General features: G+C 45.4%; 1 protein-coding gene across 2 annotated transcripts in view; it reads right to left on the reverse strand.

The window, feature by feature from the left end:
• The window catches only part of LOC110508383 (sodium/potassium-transporting ATPase subunit beta-1-interacting protein 3), a 131,004-nt gene that overhangs the window by 7,858 nt on the left and 98,938 nt on the right, over positions 1-24,208 (reverse strand). For both annotated transcript variants that reach the window (XM_036966657.2, XM_036966655.2), the window contains exon 5: positions 13,181-13,241. In XM_036966657.2, the coding sequence (XP_036822552.1) occupies positions 13,181-13,241 (61 nt within the window). The remainder of the gene's footprint in view (positions 1-13,180; positions 13,242-24,208) is intronic.

Genomic DNA, 24,208 nt, shown 5'->3' on the forward strand with positions numbered 1-24,208 from the left:
GAGTGTGTGAAAACAGCATGTGCATGTATTATCTCAATGGATCTGAGAGTCCAGTAAACACCACAGAGGACAGGATGCAGTGAAACTGGCTCAATGGATCTGAGAGCCCAGTAAACACCACAGAGGACAGGATGCGGTGAAACTGGCTCAATGGATCTGAGAGCCCAGTAAACACCACAGAGGACAGGATGCAGTGAAACTGGCTCAATGGATCTGAGAGCCCAGTAAACACCACAGAGGACAGGATGCAGTGAAACTGGCTCAATGGATCTGAGAGCCAAAGTAAACACCACAGAGGACAGGATGCAGTGAAACTGGCTCAATGGATCTGAGAGCCCAGTAAACACCACAGAGGACAGGATGCGGTGAAACTGGCTCAATGGATCTGAGAGCCCAGTAAACACCACAGAGGACAGGAAGCAGTGAAACTGTCTCAATGGATCTGAGTGCCAAGTAAACACCATAGAGGACAGGATGCGGTGAAACTGGCTCAATGGATCTGAGAGCAAAGTAAACACCATAGAGGACAGGATGCAGTGAAACTGGCTCAATGGATCTGAGAGCCAAGTAAACACCATAGAGGACAGGATGCAGTGCAACTGGCTCAATGGATCTGAGAGCCCAGTAAACACCACAGAGGACAGGATGCAGTGAAACTGGCTCAATGGATCTGAGAGCCCAGTAAACACCACAGAGGACAGGAAGCAGTGAAACTGGCTCAATGGATCTGAGAGCCCAGTAAACACCACAGAGGACAGGATGCAGTGAAACTGGCTCAATGGATCTGAGAGCCCAGTAAACACCACAGAGGACAGGATGTGGTGAAACTGGCTCAATGGATCTGAGAGCCCAGTAAACACCATAGAGGACAGGATGCAGTGAAACTGGCTCAATGGATCTGAGAGCCCAGTAAACACCATAGAGGACAGGATGTGGTGAAACTGGCTCGTTTCAACAGGACAGTAATTTGGTGGTGGTTCTTGAAGATAACTAATCCTGACAGAAGTGGTTCCACTTCGATAAAAACACACACTGAGTAGTGGTCAGGAAACTGCTCCACTTGGAACAGTTGTTTTATGAGAGATTCAAACAGACAAACAGAATATTTGAGGTAAATTGTAGGGACTAGAGTTCCTGATAGGTCAACTTATCTGTAGATAAACAATAAAAGAGGAGTGACAAGCTAACATGTCCCTCTCTTCTGGCTCCATTCCGGCTCCTTGGGAATCTCAGTTTCCTCTCAGCCAGTGATATATAGGATGAGTTATCAGGAAGTGGCAGCTCCAGATAAGGTGAGTGACACGAACAAAGGATAAACACACACACACACGGCTGGCCTGGACTTGTCTGTACCAGTGATTTTCTCTGCCTTGATTAGAGGTGCGAGGTAAAATATTGTTAGGAGATAATGATGGATATAATTTAATATATAAAGACACAGATAATGATGGATATAATTTTCTCCCACATAGTAGAACAGTAAGACATAGAGCGAGAGAGAGAAAAGGGAGAGAGAGAGATTGACACGCCTGTCTTTGTGATTGTCTCCACCCACCTCCAGGTGTCTCCTGTTTTCCCCATTAGTCTCCGGTGTATTTATCCCTGTGTTTCCTGTCTCTCTGGGCCAGTTCGTCTTGTTTTGCAAAGTCAACCAGCGTTTCTCTTAGCTCCTATTTTTCCCAGTCCCAGTTTTTTCCAAGCCCTCCTGGTTTTGACTCCTGATGCCAAATCCGCCTGCCTGACCACTCTGCCTGTTCTGACCTCAAACCTGCCTATCCCCTTGTACTGTTTGGACTTGGACCTGTTCACTGAACCCCTGCCTGTCCTGACCTCGAGCCTGCCTGTTGCCTGGTACTGTTTGGACTCTGACCTGGTTTATGAACTATCGCCTGTCCCCGACCTGCCTTTTGCCTACCCCTTTTGGTATAATAAATATCGGAGCTCAACCATATGCCTCCTGTGTCTGCATTTGGGCCTCGCCTTGTGCCCTACTAGAGATAAAGAGGTGGGGAAGATTGAGAGAAATAGTGACTGGGAAAATCACACTGTGCGAGACATGGTTTGTGATATAATTGTAATGTATTAATGTACCAAACTGAATATGGCAAAACTACAGCTGATGTTGTGCTGTTCCAGTGGTACATGTACTAACCTATTGTCACGCCCTGGCCTTAGTTATCTTTGTTTTCTTTATTGTTTTGGTTAGGTCAGGGTGTGACATGGGGGATTTATGTGTTTTGTCTGGTCTAGGGGTTTTTGTATGTTTATGGTTTCCTGTTTCCTTCCTAGGTAGTTTTTAGGTCTATGGTTGCCTAGATTGGTTCTCAATTAGAGGCAGGTGTTTATCGTTGTCTCTGATTGGGAACCATATTTAGGCAGCCATATTCTGTGGGTACTTTGTGGGTGGTTGTCTTCTGTCTTTGTGTCATTGCCCCAGATAGGACTGTTTCGGTTTTCACATTTATTGTTTTGTATTTTATAGTGTTCTTGTTTTTCGTCTATATTAAAGATGTTGAACACTAACCACGCTGCATTTTGGTCCTCCTCTCCTTCAGCGGAAGAAAGACGTTACAGAAACACCCACCACAACAGGACCAAGCAGCGTGGTAACGGGCAGGAGCAGGAGAGGCAGCGATGTCAGGATTTCTGGACATGGGAGCAAATCTGGACTATACAACTTGGGAAGAGATAGACAAGTGGGCGGTCGACCCAGGGAGAGTGCCGGAGCCCGCCTTGGATTTGCTGGAGCAGTGCGAGGAGGGTTACAGGAGAATGGAGTTGGAGAAACGAGCACGGCGGCGCGGTAGGAAGCCCGAGAGTCAGCCCCAAAAATGTATTGGGGGGAGGCACACAGGGAGTATGGCGAAGCCAGGTAGGGGACCTGCGCCAACTTCCTGTGCTTACCGGAGAGTGAGAGGGACCGGGCAGGCACCGTGTTATGCTGTGGAGCGCACGGTGTCTCCAGTGCGGGTGCATAGCTCGGTGCGGTACAGTCCAGCTCCTCTTATTGGCCGGGCTAGAGTGGGCATCGAGCCAGGTAAGGTTGGCAGGCTCGGTGCTCAAGAGCTCGCCAGGCTTCTTGTGCGTGTCCAGAGCCCAGTACTCCCTGTTCTCCTCCCCGCACTCGCACTGAGGTGCGTGTCCTCGGCCCAGTACCACCAGTGCCAGCACCACGTACCAGGCCTACAGTGCGCCTTTCCAGAGCTGCTAGAGTCTCCCGCCTGTCCAGAGCTGCCAGAGTCTCCCGCCTGTCCTGAGCCGCCAGAGCCGCCAGTATGCAAGGAGCTGCCAGAGCAGCCAGTCTGCAAGGAGCCGCCAAAGCCGCCAGTCAGCCAGGATCCGCCAGAGCCGCCAGTCAGCCAGGATCTGCCAGAGCCGCCATTCAGCCAGGGTCTGCCAGAGCCGTCAGTCAGCCAGAAGCTGCCAGAGCCGTCAACCAGCCTGAGCTATCTCTCAGTCCTGAGCTACCTCTCAGTCCTGGGCTACCCCTCAGTCCTGGGCTACCCCTCAGTCCTGGGCTACCCCTCAGTCCTGGGCTACCCCTCAGTCCTGGGCTACCCCTCAGTCCTGAGCTGCCCCTCAGTCCTGAGCTGCCCCTCAGTCCTGAGCTACCCCTCAGTCCGGAGGAGTTTGTTTAGTGGAGTGGGGCCCTTTAGTAGGGTTGCCAATCCTAGGTCGGTGGCGAGGGTCGCCGTTCCTAGGAAGAGACTAAAGCGGACAAAGACTATGGTGGAGTGGTGTCCACGTCCTGCGACAGAGCCGCCACCGTGGACAGACGCCCACCCAGACCTTCCCCTATGGATTTAGGTGTGCGGCCGGGAGTCCGCACCTTTGGGGGGGTACTGTCACACCCTTGCCTTAGTTATCTTTGTTTTCTTTATTATTTTGGTTAAGTCAGGGTGTGACATGGGGGATTTATGTGTTTTACCTGGTCTAGGGGTTTTTGTATGTTTATGGGGCTGTTTCATTTCTAGGTAGTTTGTAGGTCTATGGTTGCCTAGATTGGTTCTCAATTAGAGGCAGCTGTCTATCGTTGTCTCTGATTGGGAACCATATTTAGGCAGCCATATTCTGTGGGTACTTTGTGGGTGGTTGTCTTCTGTCTTGTGTCATTTCACCAGATAGGACTGTTTCGGTTTTCACATTTATTGTTTTGTATTTTGTAGTGTTCTTGTTTTTCGTCTATATTAAAGATGTTGAACACTAACCACGCAGCATTTTGGTCCTCCTCTCCTTCAGCGGAAGAAAGCCGTTACACCTAGGTGCCAGTGTGGATTAGTGGCCAGGAAATGTACGTTTTTATCGTATTAGAGAGGCAATTTCTCCCAGTGGAGTATATCTTTAAATCAAGTAAAGGTGCTCACCTTCTCCAAATCCAGTGTGGTGTGCAGTGCAGTACTGAGAAATTAACTTATCCCAACGATAAAGACTAGGTATTAAACCTGCGTCGTCCAAACCACTTAGATGTTATTCCACTGAGCTAAAGCCAAATATTAGCTCTGGGAGCAAAGTTACTCATCATGCAAGCAGTGTTGACTGAACCACCTCGACATGAAAACATGCCAGATATGACAGGTATGTGGGCCAATGTGTTCATGTGGAGTAAATACCTACGCAGAGCAATATAAGGAAATTACAGTGTCACTAGAGGGGAAATGTTTAATGTCACAGGGGCTATGCTTAACTTCTTGGTGACAGGGGGCAGTATTTACACATCAGGATGAAATGCATGCACAAATTCAACTGCCTGCTACTCATCCCCAGAAGATAAGATATGCATATTATTAGTATTTTGAGAGTATTTTGAGAGTATCCTGATTTGGATAGAAAACACCCTGAAGTTTCTAAAACTGTTTGAATCATGTCTGTGAGTATAACAGAACTTATTTAGCAGGCGAAACCCGAGGACAAACCATTCAGAATTCTTTTATTTTTGAGGTCACTCTCTTTTCAATGGGTTTTCATTGAGAATCCAGATTTCTAATGGACCTTCTTGTAGTTCCTACCACTTCCACTGGATGTCAACAGTCTTTAGAAATTGGTTGAGGTTTTTCCTTTGTGTAATGAAGAAGTACGGCCATCCAGAACGAGGGTAACTTGAAGTGTACTGTAAGATAGAGGCACGTGACCAGAAAGCTAGCTACGCAACAAATAAATTGACATTTTGGATATATATCGATGGAATTAATCGAACAAAATGACAATTTGTGATGATTATGGGACATATTGGAATGCCAACAAAAGAAGCTTATCAAAGGTAAGGCATTAATTATATTTGTATTTCTGCGGGGTTGAAATATGCTTCTCTCTCTTTGTTTACTGGGGTGCTGTCTTCAGATAACAGCGTCTTTTGCTTTTGCCGAAAAGCACTTTTGAAATCTGACATGTTGGCTGGATTCACAACAAGTGTAGCTTTAATTTGCTATCTTGCATGTGTGATTTAATGAAAGTTTGATTTTCATAGTCATTTATTTGAATTTGGCACTCTGCATGTTCCCTGGCATTTGGCCAGGTGGGAAGCTAGTGTCCCAGATATCCCAGAGAGGTTTTAACTAACAGAGACTAAGACCACCTATCTGTCACAATAACATTCTGAGAGAGAGGTTGGGGGGTTATGGGGTTGGAGGCAGACTGACAGTGTGGAAAAAGAAAAAAGAGGGAAGGAGAGATAGATGGGGAGCCAGAAAGAAGATAAAACAACAGGGAAGGAGAAAGATGGATGGGGAGCCAGAAAGAAGATAAAACAACAGGGAAAGAGATGGATGGGGAGTCAGAAAGAAGATAAAACAACAGGGAAGGAGAGAGATGGATGGGGAGTCAGAAAGAAGATAAAACAACAGGGAATGAGAGAGATGGATGGGGAGCCAGAAAGAAGATAAAACAACAGGGAAGGAGAGAGATGGATGGGGAGCCAGAAAGAAGAACAGGGAAGGAGAGAGATGGATGGGGAGCCAGAAAGAAGATAAAACAACAGGGAAGGAGAGAGATGGATGGGGAGCCAGAAAGAAGATAAAACAACAGGGAAGGAGAGAGATGGATGGGGAGCCAGAAAGAAGATAAAACAACAGGGAAGGAGAGAGATGGATGGGGAGTCAGAAAGAAGATAAAACAACAGGGAAGGAGAGAGATGGATGGGGTGCCAGAAAGAAGATAAAACAACAGGGAAGGAGAGAGATGGATGGGGAGCCAGAAAGAAGATAAAACAACAGGGAAGGAGAGATGGATGGGGAGTCAGAAAGAAGATAAAACAACAGGGAAGGAGAGAGATGGATGGGGAGCCAGAAAGAAGAACAGGGAAGGAGAGATGGATGGGGAGCCAGAAAGAAGATAAAACAACAGGGAAAGAGAGAGATGGATGGGGAGCCAGAAAGAAGATAAAACAACAGGGAATGAGAGAGATGGATGGGGAGCCAGAAAGAAGATAAAACAACAGGGAAGGAGAGAGATGGATGGGGAGCCAGAAAGAAGATAAAACAACAGGGAAGGAGAGATGGATGGGGAGCCAGAAAGAAGATAAAACAACAGGGAAGGAGAGAGATGGATGGGGAGCCAGAAAGAAGATAAAACAACAGGGAAGGAGAGAGATGGATGGGGAGCCAGAAAGAAGATAAAACAACAGGGAAGGAGAGAGATGGAAGGGGAGCCAGAAAGAAGATAAAACAACAGGGAAGGAGAGATATGGATGGGGAGCTAGAAAGAAGATAAAACAACAGGGAAGGAGAGATGGATGGGGAGCCAGAAAGAAGATAAAACAACAGGGAAGGAGATAGATGGATGGGGAACCACAAATAAGATAAAAAAACAGGGAAGGAGAGATGGATGGGGAGCCACAAAGAAGATAAAACAACAGGGAAGGAGAGATGGATGGGGAGCCAGAAAGAAGAACTGGGAAGGAGAGATGGATGGGGAACCACAAAGAAGATAAAACAACAGGGAAGGAGAGAGATGGAAGGGGAGCCAAAAAGAAGATAAAACAACAGGGAAGGAGAGATGGATGGGGAGCCAGAAAGAAGATAAAACAACAGGGAAGGAGAGATATGGATGGGGAGCTAGAAAGAAGATAAAACAACAGGGAAGGAGAGATGGATGGGGAGCCAGAAAGAAGATAAAACAACAGGGAAGGAGTGAGATGGGAGGGGAGCCAGAAAGAAGATAAAACAACAGGGAAGGAGAGATGGATGGGGAGACAGAAAGAAGATAAAACAACAGGGAAGGAGAGATGGATGGGGAACCACAAATAAGATAAAAAAACAGGGAAGGAGAGATGGATGGGGAGCCACAAAGAAGATAAAACAACAGGGAAGGAGAGATGGATGGGGAGCCACAAAGAAGATAAAACAACAGGGAAGGAGAGATGGATGGGGAGCCAGAAAGAAGAACAGGGAAGGAGAGATGGATGGGGAACCACAAAGAAGATAAAACAACAGGGAAGGAGAGAGATGGATGGGGAGCCAGAAAGAAGAACAGGGAAGGAGAGATGGATGGGGAGCCACAAAGAAGATAAAACAAAAGGGAAGGAGAGAGATGGATGGGGAGCCAGAAAGAAGGTAAAACAGGGAAGGAGAGAGATGGATGGGGAGCCAGAAAGAAGAACAATAAAACAACAGGGATAAAACAACTTCTCTTTCTTGCGTTCCTTCTTGTCTTTCTGTCTTCTTGTCTTCCCTTCCTCCTTCCCACCCTCCTTGTTCAGGCAGATCTCGTTGTGATGGTGATGAGTATGGGCCCATGCTAGAACCATGGGTGTGTTCGTAAATTCAATCTGGAGTGCCAGAGTGCGCTCTGGGCATTCGTAAATTCAGAGCGTTGTCAAATTGCTTGTTGGTAAATTCAGAGCGTATCGCTCTGGGAGCGTTCAGAGGGCACACTCTACACTCTGGCCGAGGAGTAGGGTTGATCCCAGAGGTCTGACCTCACAAGGGCAGTCAAGCACCCAAGCTAACTGGCTAATGTTGGCTAGCTTGCTAGCTACTTCCAGACACAATGAGAGAACACCTCATACTGATCATTTTAACCCCGCTAGCAGAGCGGGTTGGGCTGTTTTTATGTTATCTAGAGCGTTGGTGACAAACTGTGCTGCTGGCAACAATTTAATTATGTTTTTTCACCAGTCATATTCAACGGGTGTTGATCGTTCCTAAATTCATCAGTTGTTCTGTGCTCTGGCTCACTCAGATGAGAGTGCTCTGAATTCAGAGTAGATAGCCAGAGAGAACTTACGAACGCATCCTACGTCTCTACCGATCAGAGTTACACATACCCATTCATTCACCTCTCCTTCCTTCCTTTCTCTCTTTCCCTCGGATGCCCATCGGCTCCTACTCTACCACCCCAGGCCCACCCTTCTTCTCTCCTCCCTCTGTTGCCCTATGACTCCAGGGGATTTTACTGAAACAGTGAGTCAGTACAGAGGAGCTCCGCAGTTAGCCGTCACGCTAACACTAGGATAACTCTCTGACCTACTTCCCAAAGAGGCTTTTCCCCTCCACTCGCTCTGCCTGGATGTCTGCTTTATACTGATAACTGGACGCGCACACATGTATGTGTGCAGTTACACACGCGCGCACACACATACACACTCCAGCTTATGTTGATAGGAACATAAAGCCTGAGAGACATGAAGCTGATCCTTGAGAGGACGGTGATGCTCACTGTCCTGTTATTCCTGGCTTTCCTTAGCCGGAGTGAGAGAGAGAGAGAGAGAGAGAGAGAGAGAGAGAGAGAGAGAGAGAGAGAGAGAGAGTGTGTGTGTGTGTGTGTTTTATCCCAATCGTCTTAAAGCAAGCATGAGTATTCTACTCTAAATCGCTCCGCTGAGACTTTGTTTGTTGTGAGGGTTTTTGTGTGAAAGGAATGTGTGTCTCATCTAAATAACATATTCAGGAGCTTAGTCTTTGTGTTTGAACTCTCTCTTTCTAGAGCAGGCTTCTTTCCCTCCTTTCTCTACCTCCCTTCCTAACACATCTCTTTAGGTACTGTCACGAACCTCGCCGAGGATGGTGCCTCTTCCTGTTCGGGCGGTGCTCGGCGGTCGTCGTCGCCGGCCTATTAGCTGCCATCGATTCCCTTTCTGTTTGTTTTGGTTTTTGGGTAAATGGGTACACCTGTTTTGTATTAGGGTTTGTTTGTAGGGTATTTAAGGACACTAGGCCCGCTGGGTATTTGTGCGGGCTTGTTAATTGTTACTCTGTGTTTGATGGTGTGATTTATTCGAGTCTTTATTCTCCGGACTATTTTTGTCCTGTTGTTTGGACTGGCAACTTACATACGCCCTGTGTGTTGGCGTGATTCTTTTGTTGCGCTGGTGAATAAATTTGACAAACGACAGAACTCTGCTCTCTGCGCCTGATTCCACCCACCACTCCTAGTTGATCGTAACAGGTACATCTCTCTATTTCTGTTTTCTCCTGTCCACCTCACTCTTCCATTCATCTTCACTCCTTTCTCTACCTCCCTTCCTAACACATCTATTCAGGTACATCTCTCTATTTCTGCTTTCTCCTGTCCACCTCACTCTTCCATTCATCTTCCCTCCTTTCCTCAGGTGATGGGGATTTTCCGGACGATATCGAACAGAGTCTGGCATAATAAGGCAGCAAGGAATGGCCAGACACCTCCTAACTTATACACCTTAATGAACGACATACAGAGAGGGAGAGAGAGAGTTCCTTTTACATTTACAGATAGATCCTGACACAATCATTCCCTGCACTTGCTTCCAGAATTAGAGGGGGAAAGATGCAAGATGGAACAGTTTAATATGGCACTTAATTTGTGTGTAAATTAAGGGGGCATGGTACATGGTGTGTGTGTGTGTGTGTGTGTGTGTGTGTGTGTGTGTGTGTGTGTGTAGTATTGAAAATAAAAGAAGTCACGTACATATGCACAGGGCTGATTACAAAAACAAGGATGGGCATGGAAGCTGTGCTTCAAGACAGCGGTCCATTTACACGACCAGCCAGCCAGGATCAGACTAGAACTACTGAATAATTAAAACTAGGAAAGAAGCTGAATCAAACACTTCTCTTTTACTTTTCTTCCCCCCTTCTTTATTCAGCCATGTTGTTCTTGTACAAAGATAGATGCATGTGGCTCCCGAGTGGTGCAGAGGTGTAAGGCACTGCATCTCAGTGCTAGAGGCGTCACTACAGACGCCCTGGTTCAAAAATTGTAGCACTCACACACAGACACTTTCTCTCTCTGTCATTGTGTGCTTTTCAAAGTGAACGCCTGTCACCTGCGCCCTTACAGAAACAGTATCTGTCCACATGGCGGATGGATGGGCCGCCGAGGTCGGACAAAACAAAGGCAAAAGGGAAACGGCAGCGAGGGAAAAGTCAATGACTCATTTTGAAGTTGACTCCCCCTCACCCTCTGGGGATGACTTAGGAGTGATTGATTACGAGATGGTCAGAGCTGATGGGCAACACTAAACATTCACAGCAACTGAATCTCCAACAAAGAAGTGGTTGTACTTCCACACCAACCAAACACACACAATGTCCTCTCCCTCACTAAACTTGTGTGTACAGCCGTTGTAAATGTGCATTACACTAACCATTGTCACCACACTCAAATGTTTCCTGCGACCCGATTAGTTAACCGTCAATGTGACCTTTGACCTCAAGGTTATGAGGTCACTGCTGCCATGAGCTGTTCTTCAAATGTGTGCCCCCCTAATAAGATTACCCACTGGGCACACACTGGTTGAATCAACGTTGTTTCCGTGTAATTTCAATAAGTCGACGCTGACCCAACGTGGAATAGACGTTGAATAGACTGACATCTGTTTCTGGTGGGTAGGGTCTGGTTTCAACGATGGACTCTTTTGGCATAGAGGAACTATGTCACTGCCTACGTCGAGAAGGGGGAACTTTTCTGGGGGCTCTTCCGAGTCAGACATGCCAGAACATTGCGATTCAAAACCAAAGTTTGCAGGCATACCTTTGCAGGGGTTTTAGTTAAGGTAGTTGATGCAAACTAGTCACTTGTGAAATGCACTCATTAAAAATAACCTCTGTGATCTCCGTCTTGCTAGCTTCTATTTTGTGTTTTATTCTAGTGGATAAAGTAGTGTCGTAGGCAGTGATGTAGTTCCTCTATGCCAAAAGAGACCATAATTGAAACCAGACCATCTCATAATCAATCACCCGACCCCGAGTTGCCTAGGGTCAAGTTTTCAAGACTACTCTCTCTTACCCCTTCTCGCTCCCTCTCTCTAATCCACTCTTTTGTCTTTCCTCTCTTTCTCCACACTTTTCACCAGTTTCTTTTCTCTCGATCTCTCCCTTCAACCCCCCCTGTACTAGACAACCATATAGGTACTTGTGAAAAAGATGGACCTGTTGCAGTGGTGGGTGGGAGAAAAGACAAACAGTCTCCTTTTCACACTACCACCTCCCACCACCACCATGAGAACTAACAGCTGGGGAGGTGGATGACAGACATGGAGAGAGAGAATGAAAAAGAGAGATGGAAAGTGGGGATTAGCCAGGTGTTTGATAATAAAGGTAAAGTGGGGACACTGTAGGGAAAGAAAATTGGGTCAAGGGTGTGAAATTGGTGTGGAATGGGTGTGATGGAGAGAATGAAGAGGATGGAATGGGTGTGAGGGAGAGAATGAAGAGGATGGAATGGTTGGGTGGGTAGGTGTGGAATGGTGTGATGGAGATAATGAAGAGGATGGAATGGTTGGATGGGTATGGAATGGTGTGATGAAGAGAGAGAGAATTAAGAAAATTGAATGGTTGGGTGGGTGTGGAATGGGTGTGAGGGAGAGAATGAAGAGGATGGAATGGTTGGATGGATATGGAATGGTGTGATGCAGAGAGAGAGAGAGAACGGAATGGTTTGATGGGTGTGGAATGGGTGTGAGGGAGAGAATGAAGAGGATGGAATGGTTGGGTGGGTGTGGAATGGGTGTGAGGGAGAGAATGAAGAGGATGGAATGGTTGGGTGGGTGTGGAATGGATGTGAGAGAGAGAATGAAGAGGATGGAATGGTTGGATGGGTGTGGAATGGGTGTCAGGGAGAGAATGAAGAGGATGGAATGGTTGGGTGGGTGTGGAATGGGTGTGAGGGAGAGAGAGAAGAGAATGGAATGGTTGGGTGGGTGTGGAATGGGTGTGATGAAGAGAGAGAGATAGAACAGAATGGCTTGATGGGTGTGGAATGGTGTGAGGGAGAGAGAGAGAGAGAGAGAGGATGGAATGGTTGGGTGGGTATGGAATGGTGTGATGCAGAGAGAGAGAGAGAACGGAATGGTTTGATGGGTGTGGAATGGGTGTGGAATGGTGTGAGGGAGAGAGAGAGAGAGAGAGAGAGAGAGAGAGAGAGAATGGAATGGTTGGATGGGTGTGGAATGGTGGGAGGGAGAGAGAGAATGAAAAGAATGGAATGGTTGGATGGATGTGGAATGGGTGTGATGAAGAGAGAGAGAGAGAACAGAATGGTTTGATGGGTGTGGAATGGTGTGAGGGAGAGAGAGAGAGAGAGAGATAGAGAGAGAGAGAGAGAGAGAATGGAATGGTTGGATGGGTGTGGAATGGTGGGAGGGAGAGAGAGAATGAAAAGAATGGAATGGTTGGATGGATGTGGAATGGGTGTGATGAAGAGAGAGAGAGAGAACAGAATGGTTTGATGGGTGTGGAATGGTGTGAGGGAGAGAGAGAGAGAGAGAGAGAGAGAGAGAGAGAGAGAGAGAGAGAGAGAGAGAGAGAGAGAGAGATGGAATGGTTGGATGGGTATGGAATGGTGTGATGCAGAGAGAGAGAGAGAACGGAATGGTTTGATGGGTGTGGAATGGGTGTGGAATGGTGTGAGGGAGAGAGAGAGAGAGAGAGAGAGAGAGAGAGAGAGAGAGAGAATGGAATGGTTGGATGGGTGTGGAATGGTGGGAGGGAGAGAGAGAATGAAAATAATGGAATGGTTGGATGGGTGTGGAATGGGAAGGGGACACACAGAGTGAAGGATACCAGCCGGTAGGGTGAGGGAAGGTGGAGAGGGGGAGTAAGGAAGGAGACAACAAGGTGGAGGAGGGATTGAGGGAGGTTTTAATGAGCCTCTCTCCTCTTCTCTTTTCTCCTCTTCCTCCTTTCCTGTCTTGCTATGTGGTTAGGTTGTGGTTCATTTAGTGTGTGTGTGTGTGTGTGTGTGTGTCAAGTTAAGTTCTTGTACTCACAGCTGTCTTCCTCCTCAGTGATGGCGCTAATGACGTAGCAGGCGTACACGAAGCCCAGGAGCTGAGAAAACACACACAGTGAGTTAGAACACACAGAGGAGTGTGTGTGTGTGAACATATGAAGTACAACTATAGGATAGAGAGGAAAGAGCAAACATACAGTACCCTAGGGGATAAACACCAGCATTCAGAAATAGCGACTGGGGACGTGAGTGTATGTACAGGGAGTAGCTGGTTGGGGGATGGCACGACAGGTTGCAATCAAAATCACTGATCAGTACATAAATCAGCATGTGCAGTATGAGTCTATGAGCTCATCTATATTACTCTCTATCTAAATAATGCAATACACAAATCAACAACATGTCCAGAGACACTTCATCAGAAAACAAACACATGAAGACACCCTGCACTTAAACAAGCTGGTATAACCATTAGATAACCAAACCAAGAACACTATTCTGGGCTCAGCAGCCTATCGTCCTGAAACTAGGCAAAGTGACAATAGGCTGTACTGTTGGCAGATGGCTGTCATCTATTCTGAGACACACACACTGGGGCTAAGAAAGAAAGACAGACAGACACTCTCTACCTCCAATGACTTGGCACACTGCCATGCCAATTAAACCAGCATCGGGCACAATGCCCTCAAAACACACACTGGGCAACCAGAGACTGTGTGTGTGTGTGTGTGTGTGTGTGTGTGTGTGTGTGTGTGTGTGTATGTGTGTGTGTGTGTATTTGGGCATGCATGTATTCATGCACAAGTGAGCCTAGTGATGGTACAGGCTATACAGTATATGAGTGTCTGTCTGTGTTTGTGTGTTCTCGAAGGGTAATGACTAGTCCTATAATCACACCTCAGACAACATTAGCAGCCTAAATGAGTTTTAAGAGAGAAAATTGAGTCCATCCTACCTTCTCTCCGTCAGCTAATTATTTCTGACAGGCAGGCCAGCCACTACTACAGTAGTAGAGAATGAATATAGATGTAAAGCCTGGACCACACACAAGATGGTGTTAGCAGCTGGGGGCCAGTGCTTGATATGCATGAATTGCCTTGATTAAAGTGTCTGGAGGGATCAGCCAACAACACAGTCAGCAAATGCAGACGGTCAGGGTGGGGGGATAGGGCACCTAGGGTGGTTGATAGGGAGGTTGTATGTGGGTGTTTAACTCAACTGTTGACCTGAATCTGTAGCCTTTCAGACATTACATAAGTCCAACAGCTTGTTAACATTAAGTCAACGGGTCCCATGTGGCCCAGTTGGTCAAGCTTGGCGCTTGCAACCCCAAGGTTGTGGGTTCCATTCCCATGGGGCACCAGGATGAAGTCAAAAGTATACAGTCTCTACTGTAAGTCCCTCTGGACGAGAGTGTCTTCTAAATGACAAAATAACGTACACAGACAACGCTACAGTGCCTTGCGAAAGTATTCGGCCCCCTTGAACTTTGCGACCTTTTGCCACATTTCAGGCTTCAAACAAAAAGATATAAAACTGTTTTTTTTTGTGAAGAATCAACAACAAGTGGGACACAATCATGAAGTGGAACAACATTTATTGGATATTTCAAACTTTTTTAACAAATCAAAAACTGAAAAATTGGCGTGCAAAATTATTCAGCCCCCTTAAGTTAATACTTTGTAGCGCCACCTTTTGCTGCGATTACAGCTGTAAGTCGCTTGGGGTATGTCTCTATTAGTTTTGCACATCGAGAGACTGAAATTATTTCCCATTCCTCCTTGCAAAACAGCTCGAGCTCAGTGAGGTTGGATGGAAAGCATTTGTGAACAGCAGTTTTCAGTTCTTTCCACAGATTCTCGATTGGATTCAGGTCTGGACTTTGACTTGGCCATTCTAACACCTGGATATGTTTATTTTTGAACCATTCCATTGTAGATTTTGCTTTATGTTTTGGATCATTGTCTTGTTGGAAGACAAATCTCCATCCCAGTCTCAGGTCTTTTGCAGACTCCATCAGGTTTTCTTCCAGAATGGTCCTGTATTTGGCTCCATCCATCTTCCCATCAATTTTAACCATCTTCCCTGTCCCTGCTGAAGAAAAGCAGGCCCAAACCATGATGCTGCCACCACCATGTTTGACAGTGGGGATGGTGTGTTCAGGGTGATGAGCTGTGTTGCTTTTACGCCAAACATAATGTTTTGCATTGTTGCCAAAAAGTTCAATTTTGGTTTCATCTGACCAGAGCACCTTCTTCCACATGTTTGGTGTGTCTCCCAGGTGGCTTGTGGCAAACTTTAAACAACACTTTTTATGGATATCTTTAAGAAATGGCTTTCTTCTTGCCACTCTTCCATAAAGGCCAGATTTGTGCAATATACAAGATTGTTGTCCTATGGACAGAGTCTCCCACCTCAGCTGTAGATCTCTGCAGTTCATCCAGAGTGATCATGGGCCTCTTGGCTGCATCTCTGATCAGTCTTCTCCTTGTATGAGCTGAAAGTTTAGAGGGACGGCCAGGTCTTGGTAGATTTGCAGTGGTCTGATACTCCTTCCATTTCAATATTATCGCTTGCACAGTGCTCCTTGGGATGTTTAAAGCTTGGGAAATCTTTTTGTATCCAAATCCGGCTTTAAACTTCTTCACAACAGTATCTCGGACCTGCCTGGTGTGTTCCTTGTTCTTCATGATGCTCTCTGCGCTTTTGACGGACCTCTGAGACTATCACAGTGCAGGTGCATTTATACAGAGACTTGATTACACACAGGTGGATTGTATTTATCATCATTAGTCATTTAGGTCAACATTGGATCATTCAGAGATCCTCACTGAACTTCTGGAGAGAGTTTGCTGCACTGAAAGTAAAGGGGCTGAATAATTTTGCACGCCCAATTTTTCAGTTTTTGATTTGTTAAAAAAGTTTGAAATATCCAATAAATGTCGTTCCACTTCATGATTGTGTCCCACTTGTTGTTGATTCTTCACAAAAAAATACAGTTTTATATCTTTATGTTTGAAGCCTGAAATGTGGCAAAGTTCAAGGGGGCCGAATACTTTCGCAAGGCACTGTATGTGTCCTCCTGCCACAACCTGAGGGACAGCCAGTGAAAAGTGCAAAGTAATGTCGATAATATTTCCCATTTTGTTTTGTTTTGTCTTTCATACCATGTCATGTGTCTTCTCAGTCATGTTGACACTGGTCTACTACCATTGCTTTAATGTATTGTTGTTCTCATTAATATTGTTGTTGTAGTTGTTGTTAATGGGAATCCCATGTCCACTACCACTATTATTATTGCTGTTGGTCCCACCATTTATTTATATATAAATATATATAAAATATATATAAAATATATAAAAATATGTATATTTATTTTTCGATATGTATACTTGTACAATGTAAGTAATAATGAACTTGCAGGGACCTCCCGGATGGCGCAGTTGTCTAGGGCACTGCATCGCAGCGCTAGCTGTGCCCCCAGAGACTCTGGGTTCGCGCCCAGGCTCTGTCGCAGCCGGCCACGACCGGGAGGTCCGTGGGGCGACGCACAATTGGCCTAGCATCGTCCGGGTTAGGGAGGGCTTGACTGGTAGGGATATCCTTGTCTCATCGCGCACCAGCGACTCCTATGGCGGGTCGGGCGCAGTGCGCGCTAACCAAGGTAGCCAGGTGCACGGTGTTACCTCTGACACATTTGTGCGGCTGGCTTCCGGGTTGGAGGCGCACTGTGTTAAGAAGCAGTGTGGCTTGGTTGAGTTGAGTTGTGTTTCGGGGGACGCATGGCTTTCGACCTTCGTCTCTCCCGAGCCTGTACGGGAGTTGTAGCGATGAGACAAGAAAGAGAGCAAGAGAGAGAAAGAGAGAGCAGGAGGGATGGCGTTATATTTCTAATACTCGTTTCGATGTGTCACTATAGGATTCGCTCAGGTCGGATTACTGGCTAAATGTATCCAATCACACAGCGTCTGTTGGAGACAGACAGACCAATTGGCAAATGAGGGGCCACAGGCCGATCCCCTGGTAATTCTCACCTCTCTTCCTTGTGGAAGAGACTACGCTCACTGATGCTCTCCACAGCACGACTAGATTCTTGTCTTCATACTGAACTGTTCTCAGATGAACCGTGACGCTACCGAACGTAGGACCTCAGTGTTGGGTACTGACCAAAAGGAACATTAGAGGGTCTCCAACGTTTGTGTCCAGTATGCATCGTGTCCTGTTTACAGAAGAGGGTCTCCAGCGTTTGTGTCCAGTATGCATCTCTTCCCGTTTACAGAAGAGCGTCTCCAACGTTTGTGTCCAGTATGCATCTCTTCCCGTTTACGGAAGAGCGTATCCAACGTTTGTGTCCAGTATGCATCTCTTCCCGTTTACAGAAGAGGGTCTCCAACGTATGTGTCCAGTATGCATCTCATCCCGTTTACGGAAGAGGGTCTCCAACGTTTGTGTCCAGTATGCATCTCTTCCCGTTTACAGAAGAGGGTCTCCAACGTTTGTGTCCAGTATGCATCTCTTCCTGTTTACAGAAGAGGGTCTCCAACGTTTATGTCCAGTATGCATCTCTTCCCGTTTACAGAAGAGGGTCTCCAACATTTATGTCCACTATGCATCTCTTCCCGTTTACAGAAGAGCGTCTCCAACGTTTGTGTCCAGTATGCATCTCTTCCCGTTTACGGAAGAGGGTCTCCAACATTTATGTCCACTATGCATCTCTTCCCGTTTACAGAAGAGCGTCTCCAACGTTTGTGTCCAGTATGCATCTCTTCCCGTTTACGGAAGAGGGTCTCCAACGTTTGTGTCCAGTATGCATCTCATCCCGTTTACGGAAGAGGGTCTCCAACGTTTGTGAAAAGTATGCATCTCTTCCCGTTTACGGAAGAGCGTCTCCAACGTTTGTGTCCAGTATGCATCTCTTCCCGTTTACAGAAGAGGGTCTCCAACGTATGTGTCCAGTATGCATCTCATCCCGTTTACAGAAGAGGGTCTCCAACGTTTGTGTCCAGTATGCATCTTGCGCATTTGCTTGGATGAAGCAAGAGTAATGCAGCAACAACCTCTGCATTTTTTTGGCACCTCCCTGCAAAGGGGGTCCCTTCCCTTGTTAACGGCTATCCCTTGGGATAGTGGAGGCTATTGTACTGGCAAATTTAATAGCAAGGGTTACAGTCCGGAAGGGCTTGTTCCACCAGAGGCATGGCTACCTCTTGGGCACTGTTCTAAGGCATCTCCTTACAGGAGATGTGCTTTATGGCACGTTGGGCAACCATTCATACGTTTTATGAGGTCTTTATCGACTGGATGTCACTGCACCTTTGTTGGTGCATACTTCTTTAGTGTTGGAGCCTCTGAGGGGTGATGCTGTTGGGACAAACTACCCTGGCTTCGGAGAGCATGTCTGCGATACAGGACTTGGTCATATCCTATAGTGACACATCAAAACGAGTATTAGAAATACTCACTGCTCGCAGGAGCGCAAGGAAGAGGAGCATGCTTGAGAATGATAGGCGAGTGGCACCTTATAGGGAGTAGAGGGGCTAACCTCATTCATGACTCGACCTGTCTGTCTCCAACGGAGGCTCTGTGATTGAATACTTTAAGCCTGGCACTGTCTATTTGACGATGAGTAAACAGCTTCCCCACGGAGTATGAAAATGAGATCACCTCTCTCTCTCTCTCTCTCACTGTGTGTGCGTGTGTGCGTGATTGTGTGTGTGATGAACAGCAAAAGAACAGGTGCATGTAGTCACTGCTGCCCCCATCTCATCATATCATATTCTGACTGTCATTAATCACACTAAAGAAATTCACCACAAACTCAGACAATGCACACATGCATGCACTCACAGTGAGTTCTGACCATGCAGCACACTATAAAGAAGACAGTAAGAAGAGAAGAACAGAGTTCTAACCACGCAGCACACTATAAAGGAGTAAGAAGAGAAGAACAGAGAGTTCTAACCACGCAGCACACTATAAAGAAGACAGTAAGAAGAGAAGAACAGAGAGTTCTAACCACGCAGCACACTATAAAGAAGACAGTAAGAAGAGAAGAACAGAGAGTTCTAACCACGCAGCACACTATAACGAAGACAGTAAGAAGAGAAGAACAGAGAGTTCTAACCACGCAGCACACTATAAAGAAAAATAATAAATATACATCTAGAGGTCGGCTGTTTTTCCCTTAAAGCTGCAATATGTCACTTTTTGGGCGACCTGATCAAAATCATATAGAAATCTGTGGTATAGATCTGTCATTCTCATTGAAAGCAAGTCTAAGAAGCTGTATATCTGTTTTATGTGCACTATTTCTATGCTTCCCAGTCTTAAGTTTAATTTTTGCATTTTTTACTTTTCAAATCAAATCAAAATCAAATTTTATTTGTCACATACACATGGTTAGCAGATGTTAATGCAAGTGTAGCGAAATGCTTGTGCTTCTAGTTCCGACAATGCAGTAATAACCAACGAGTAATCTAACTAACAATTCCAAAACTACTACCTTATACACACAAGTGTAAAAGGATAAAGAATATGTACATAAAGATATATGAATGAGTGATGGTGCAGAGCGGCATAGCCAAGATGCAGTAGATGATAAAGAGTACAGTATATACATATGAGATGAGTAATGTAGGGTATGTAAACAAAGTGGCATAGTTGAAAATGGCTAGTGATACGTGTATTACATAAAGATTCAGTAGATGATATAGAGTACAGTATTTACATATGAGATGAGTATGTAAACAAAGTGGCATAGTTTAAAGTGGCTAGTGATACGTGTATTACATAAAGATGCAGTAGATGATATAGAGTACAGTATATACGTATAAATATGAGATGAATAATGTAGGGTATGTACACATTATATTAAGTAGCATTGTTTAAAGTGGCTAGTGATATATTTTACATCAATTCCCATCAATTCCCATTATTAAAGTGGCTGGAGTTGAGTCAGTGTGTTGGCAGCAGCCACTCAATATTAGTGGTGGCTGTTTAACAGTCTGATGGTCTTGAGATAGAAGCTGTTTTTCAGTCTCTCGGTCCCAGCTTTGATGCACCTGTACTGACCTCGCCTTCTGGATGATAGCGGGGTGAACAGGCAGTGGCTCGGGTGGTTGTTGTCCTTGATGATCTTTATGGCATTCCTGTGACATCGGGTGGTGTAGGTGTCTTGGAGGGCAGGTAGTTTGCCCCCGGTGATGCGTTGTGCAGACCTCACTACCCTCTGAAGAGCCTTACGGTTGTGGGCGGAGCAGTTGCCGTACCAGGCAGTGATACAGCCCGACAGGATGCTCTCGATTGTGCATCTGTAGAAGTTTGAGAGTGCTTTTGGTGACAAGCCGAATTTCTTCAGCCTCCTGAGGTTGAAGAGGCGCTGCTGCGCCTTCTTCACGATGCTGTCTGTGTGGGTGGACCAATTCAGTTTGTCTGTGATGTGTACGCCGAGGAACTTAAAACTTACTACCCTCTCCACTACTGTCCCATCGATGTGGATAGGGGGGTGTTCCCTCTGCTGTTTCCTGAAGTCCACAATCATCTCCTTAGTTTTGTTGACGTTGAGTGTGAGGTTATTTTCCTGACACCACACTCCGAGGGCCCTCAACTCCTCCCTGTAGGCCGTCTCGTCGTTGTTGGTAATCAAGCCTACCACTGTAGTGTCGTCCGCAAACTTGATGATTGAGTTGGAGGTGTGCGTGGCCACGCAGTCATGGGTGAACAGGAAGTACAGGAGAGGGCTCAGAACGTACCCTTGTGGGGCACCAGTGTTGAGGATCAGCGGGGTGGAGATGTTGTTACCTACCCTCACCACTTGGGGGCGGCCCGTCAGGAAATCCAGTACCCAGTTGCACAGGGCGGGGTCGAGACCCAGGGTCTCGAGCTTGATGACGAGTTTGGAGGGTACTATGGTGTTAAATGCTGAGCTGTAGTCGATGAACAGCATTCTCACGTAGGTATTCCTCTTGTCCAGATGGGTTAGGGCAGTGTGCAGTGTGGTTGAGATTGCATCGTCTGTGGACCTATTTGGGCGGTAAGAAAATTGGAGTGGGTCTAGGATGTCAGGTAGGGTGGAGGTGATATGGTCCTTGACTAGTCTCTCAAATCACTTAATGATGACGGAAGTGAGTGCTAGTCGTTTAGCTCAGTTACCTTAGCTTTCTTGGGAACAGGAACAATGGTACACCAGCTTCAAACAGCTGAAAATACAATATTTTGGTTATGTAAATGATTTGATTTGATTTATTAGGGTCCCCGTTAGCCAATGATAATGGCAGCAGCTAGTCTTACTGTGGTCCAACACATAAATCCTCTCTGGGATAGAGGGCGTTATTTTCACGTCCGGATGAAAAGCCCAAAGTAAACTTCCTCCTACTCAGGTCCAGAAGCTAGGATATTATATATATAATATAATATATATAATATATATAGAAATGCATATTATTAGTAGATTTGGATAGGAAACACTCTGAAGTTTCTAAATCTGTTTGAATAATGTCTGTGAGTATAACAGAACTGATTTGGCTGGCGAAACCCCAAACACAATCCATCCAGGGAAATTGTTTTTTGAGGTCAATCTGTTTTCCATTGGTTTCCTATGGCAAGCCCGTTTTAATAGAAATATGCTTGCAGTTGATATGGCTTCCACCAGATGTCACCAGACTTTATAAAGTGGTTGATGTTTTTCTTTTGAGTAATGAAGAAGTATGACTACTCAGAACGAGGGTCGAGTCTAGTGTACTGGGGCGCGTGACCTAGTGCTCGCTCCACTTTCATTTTATCTATAGCTATTGAATACAGTTTATTCCGTCTTAAATTATATCAATTATTTACGGTATAAAATACCTAAAGTTGTATTAGGAAAGTTGTTTGAAATGTTTGGACGAAGTTTACAGGTAACTTATTAGATCATTTGTAGTCATGTTGGGCGAGTTGGAACCGGTGATTTTCTGAATCAAACGCGCCAAATAAATTGACATTTTGGGGATATAACGATGGAATTAATCGAACAAAAGGACGATTTGTGATGTTTATGGGACATATTGGAGTGCCAACAGAAGAAGCTCTTCAAAGGTAAGGCATGAATTATATCGTTATCTCTGAGTTTTTTGTCGCGCCTGGTGAGTTGAAATATGATTGTCATGTGTTTGTTTGATGGGGCGCCGTCCTCTGATAATCACATGGTTAGATTTCGCCGTAAAGCCTTATTGAAATCTGACACGGTGGCTGAATTAACAAGAAGTTTTAGCTGTAATTTGGTGTATTGCACTTGTGAAAGTTAAATATTATTATTTATTTTTTTTGTGAATTTCGCACTCTGCCATTTCATCGGATGTTGTCAAATCCTGCTAACAAATCCCGCTAATCCATAAGAAGATAACAAACAAAAAAATACAATTGACATACATTTCAAAACATTAACATGTAGATGCATGTAGTGCATCTATCAGTAGCACATACATGTCAGTACATATACACAACAAGTAGGTCACATGGGGGAGAGGCATTGTGCCGTGTTGCTTTATATTGTTTTATTAAACCAGGTTTTATTGTTCACTTGTGCTATATAAGATGGAAGGGAGTTCTATCCACTCATGGCTCTGTATAATACTGTACGTTTCCTTGAATTTGTTCTGGACCTGGGGACTGCATGTCTGGTGGGGTAAGTGTGTTTGTCAGTGTTGTGTGTAAGTTGACTATGCAAACAACTTGGAATTTCCAACACATTCGTGTTTTCTTATAAAACAAGAAGTGACGCAGTCAGTCTTTCCTCAACTCTTAACCAAGAGAGACTGGCATGCATAGTGTCACACCCTGATTTGTTTCACCTGTCTTTGTGCTTGCCTCCATCCCCTCCAGGTGTCGCCCATCTTCCCCATTATCCCCAGTGTATTTATACCTGTGTTCTCTGTCTGTTGCCAGTTCATTTTGGTTGTCAAGCCTACCAGCGTATTTCCCCTTGCTCATGTCTGTTTCTAGTTCCTGTTTTCTAGTTTTGACCATTCTGCCTGCCCTGACCATGCCTGCCGTTCTGTACCATGTCACATCACCATGGATTATTGACCTCTGCCTGCCCTGACCTCGAGACTGCCTGCCGTTCCATACTTTATGGACTCTGATCTGGATTACTGACCTCTGCTTGCCCTTGACCTGTCGTTTTGCCTGCCCCCTGTTCTAGTAATAAACCTTTGTTACTTCGACACTGTCTGCATCTGGGTCTTCTCCTGAAATGTGATACATAATATTAATATTAGCCCTCCAATGAAGATAAAGATGTGCTGCTCTGTTTCTTGGTCAGCTGCAGATTAACTAGGTCTTTCTTTGCAGAACTTGACCATAAGACAGGACAATAATCAAGATAAGATAAAACTAGAGCCTGTAGAAGCAAAAAAAACAGAGCATCTCTTTACTACGGACAGACCTATATTTACAACCACTGAATCTATATGTTTTGACCATGACAGTTTACAATCTAAGGTAACACCAAATCATTTCCTCAACTTGTTCAACAGCCACACCAGGTCTAGAACTAGAAATACAATGCTCTTACTTTTAGAGATGTTCAGGACCAGTTTATTACTGGCCACCCATTCCAAAACAGACTGAAACTCTTTGCTTCAGTGACTTCATTAGCTGTGGTTGCTGACGAGTATGTGGTTGTATCATCAGCATACATGGACACACAAATTTAGTTTAATGCCAGTGGCAGGTCATTGGTAAAAATAGAAAATAGTAGAGGGCCTAGAGACCTGCCCTGCAGGACACCACACATGACATGCTTGACATTAGAGAAGTTTCCATTAAAGAAAACTCTATAGATAGATAGCTCTGAATCCACAATATGGCAGAGGTTGAAAATACATAAAGCATACGTTTTCAACAACAGGTTACGGTCAATAAGATCAAAGGCTGCACTGAAGTCTAACAGTACAGATTCCACAATCTTCTTTTCAAAAAAAGTTTGTAATTTTTACCCCCTTTTTTGCACCAATTTCGTGATTAAGATCTTGTCTCATCACTGCAACTCCCGAACGGGCTCGGCAGAGGCGAAGGTTGAGCCATGCGT

This window comes from Oncorhynchus mykiss, chromosome 28 (assembly GCF_057628025.1).
Source record: "Oncorhynchus mykiss isolate SJ-2025 chromosome 28, ASM5762802v1, whole genome shotgun sequence".
NCBI lineage: Eukaryota > Metazoa > Chordata > Actinopteri > Salmoniformes > Salmonidae > Oncorhynchus > Oncorhynchus mykiss.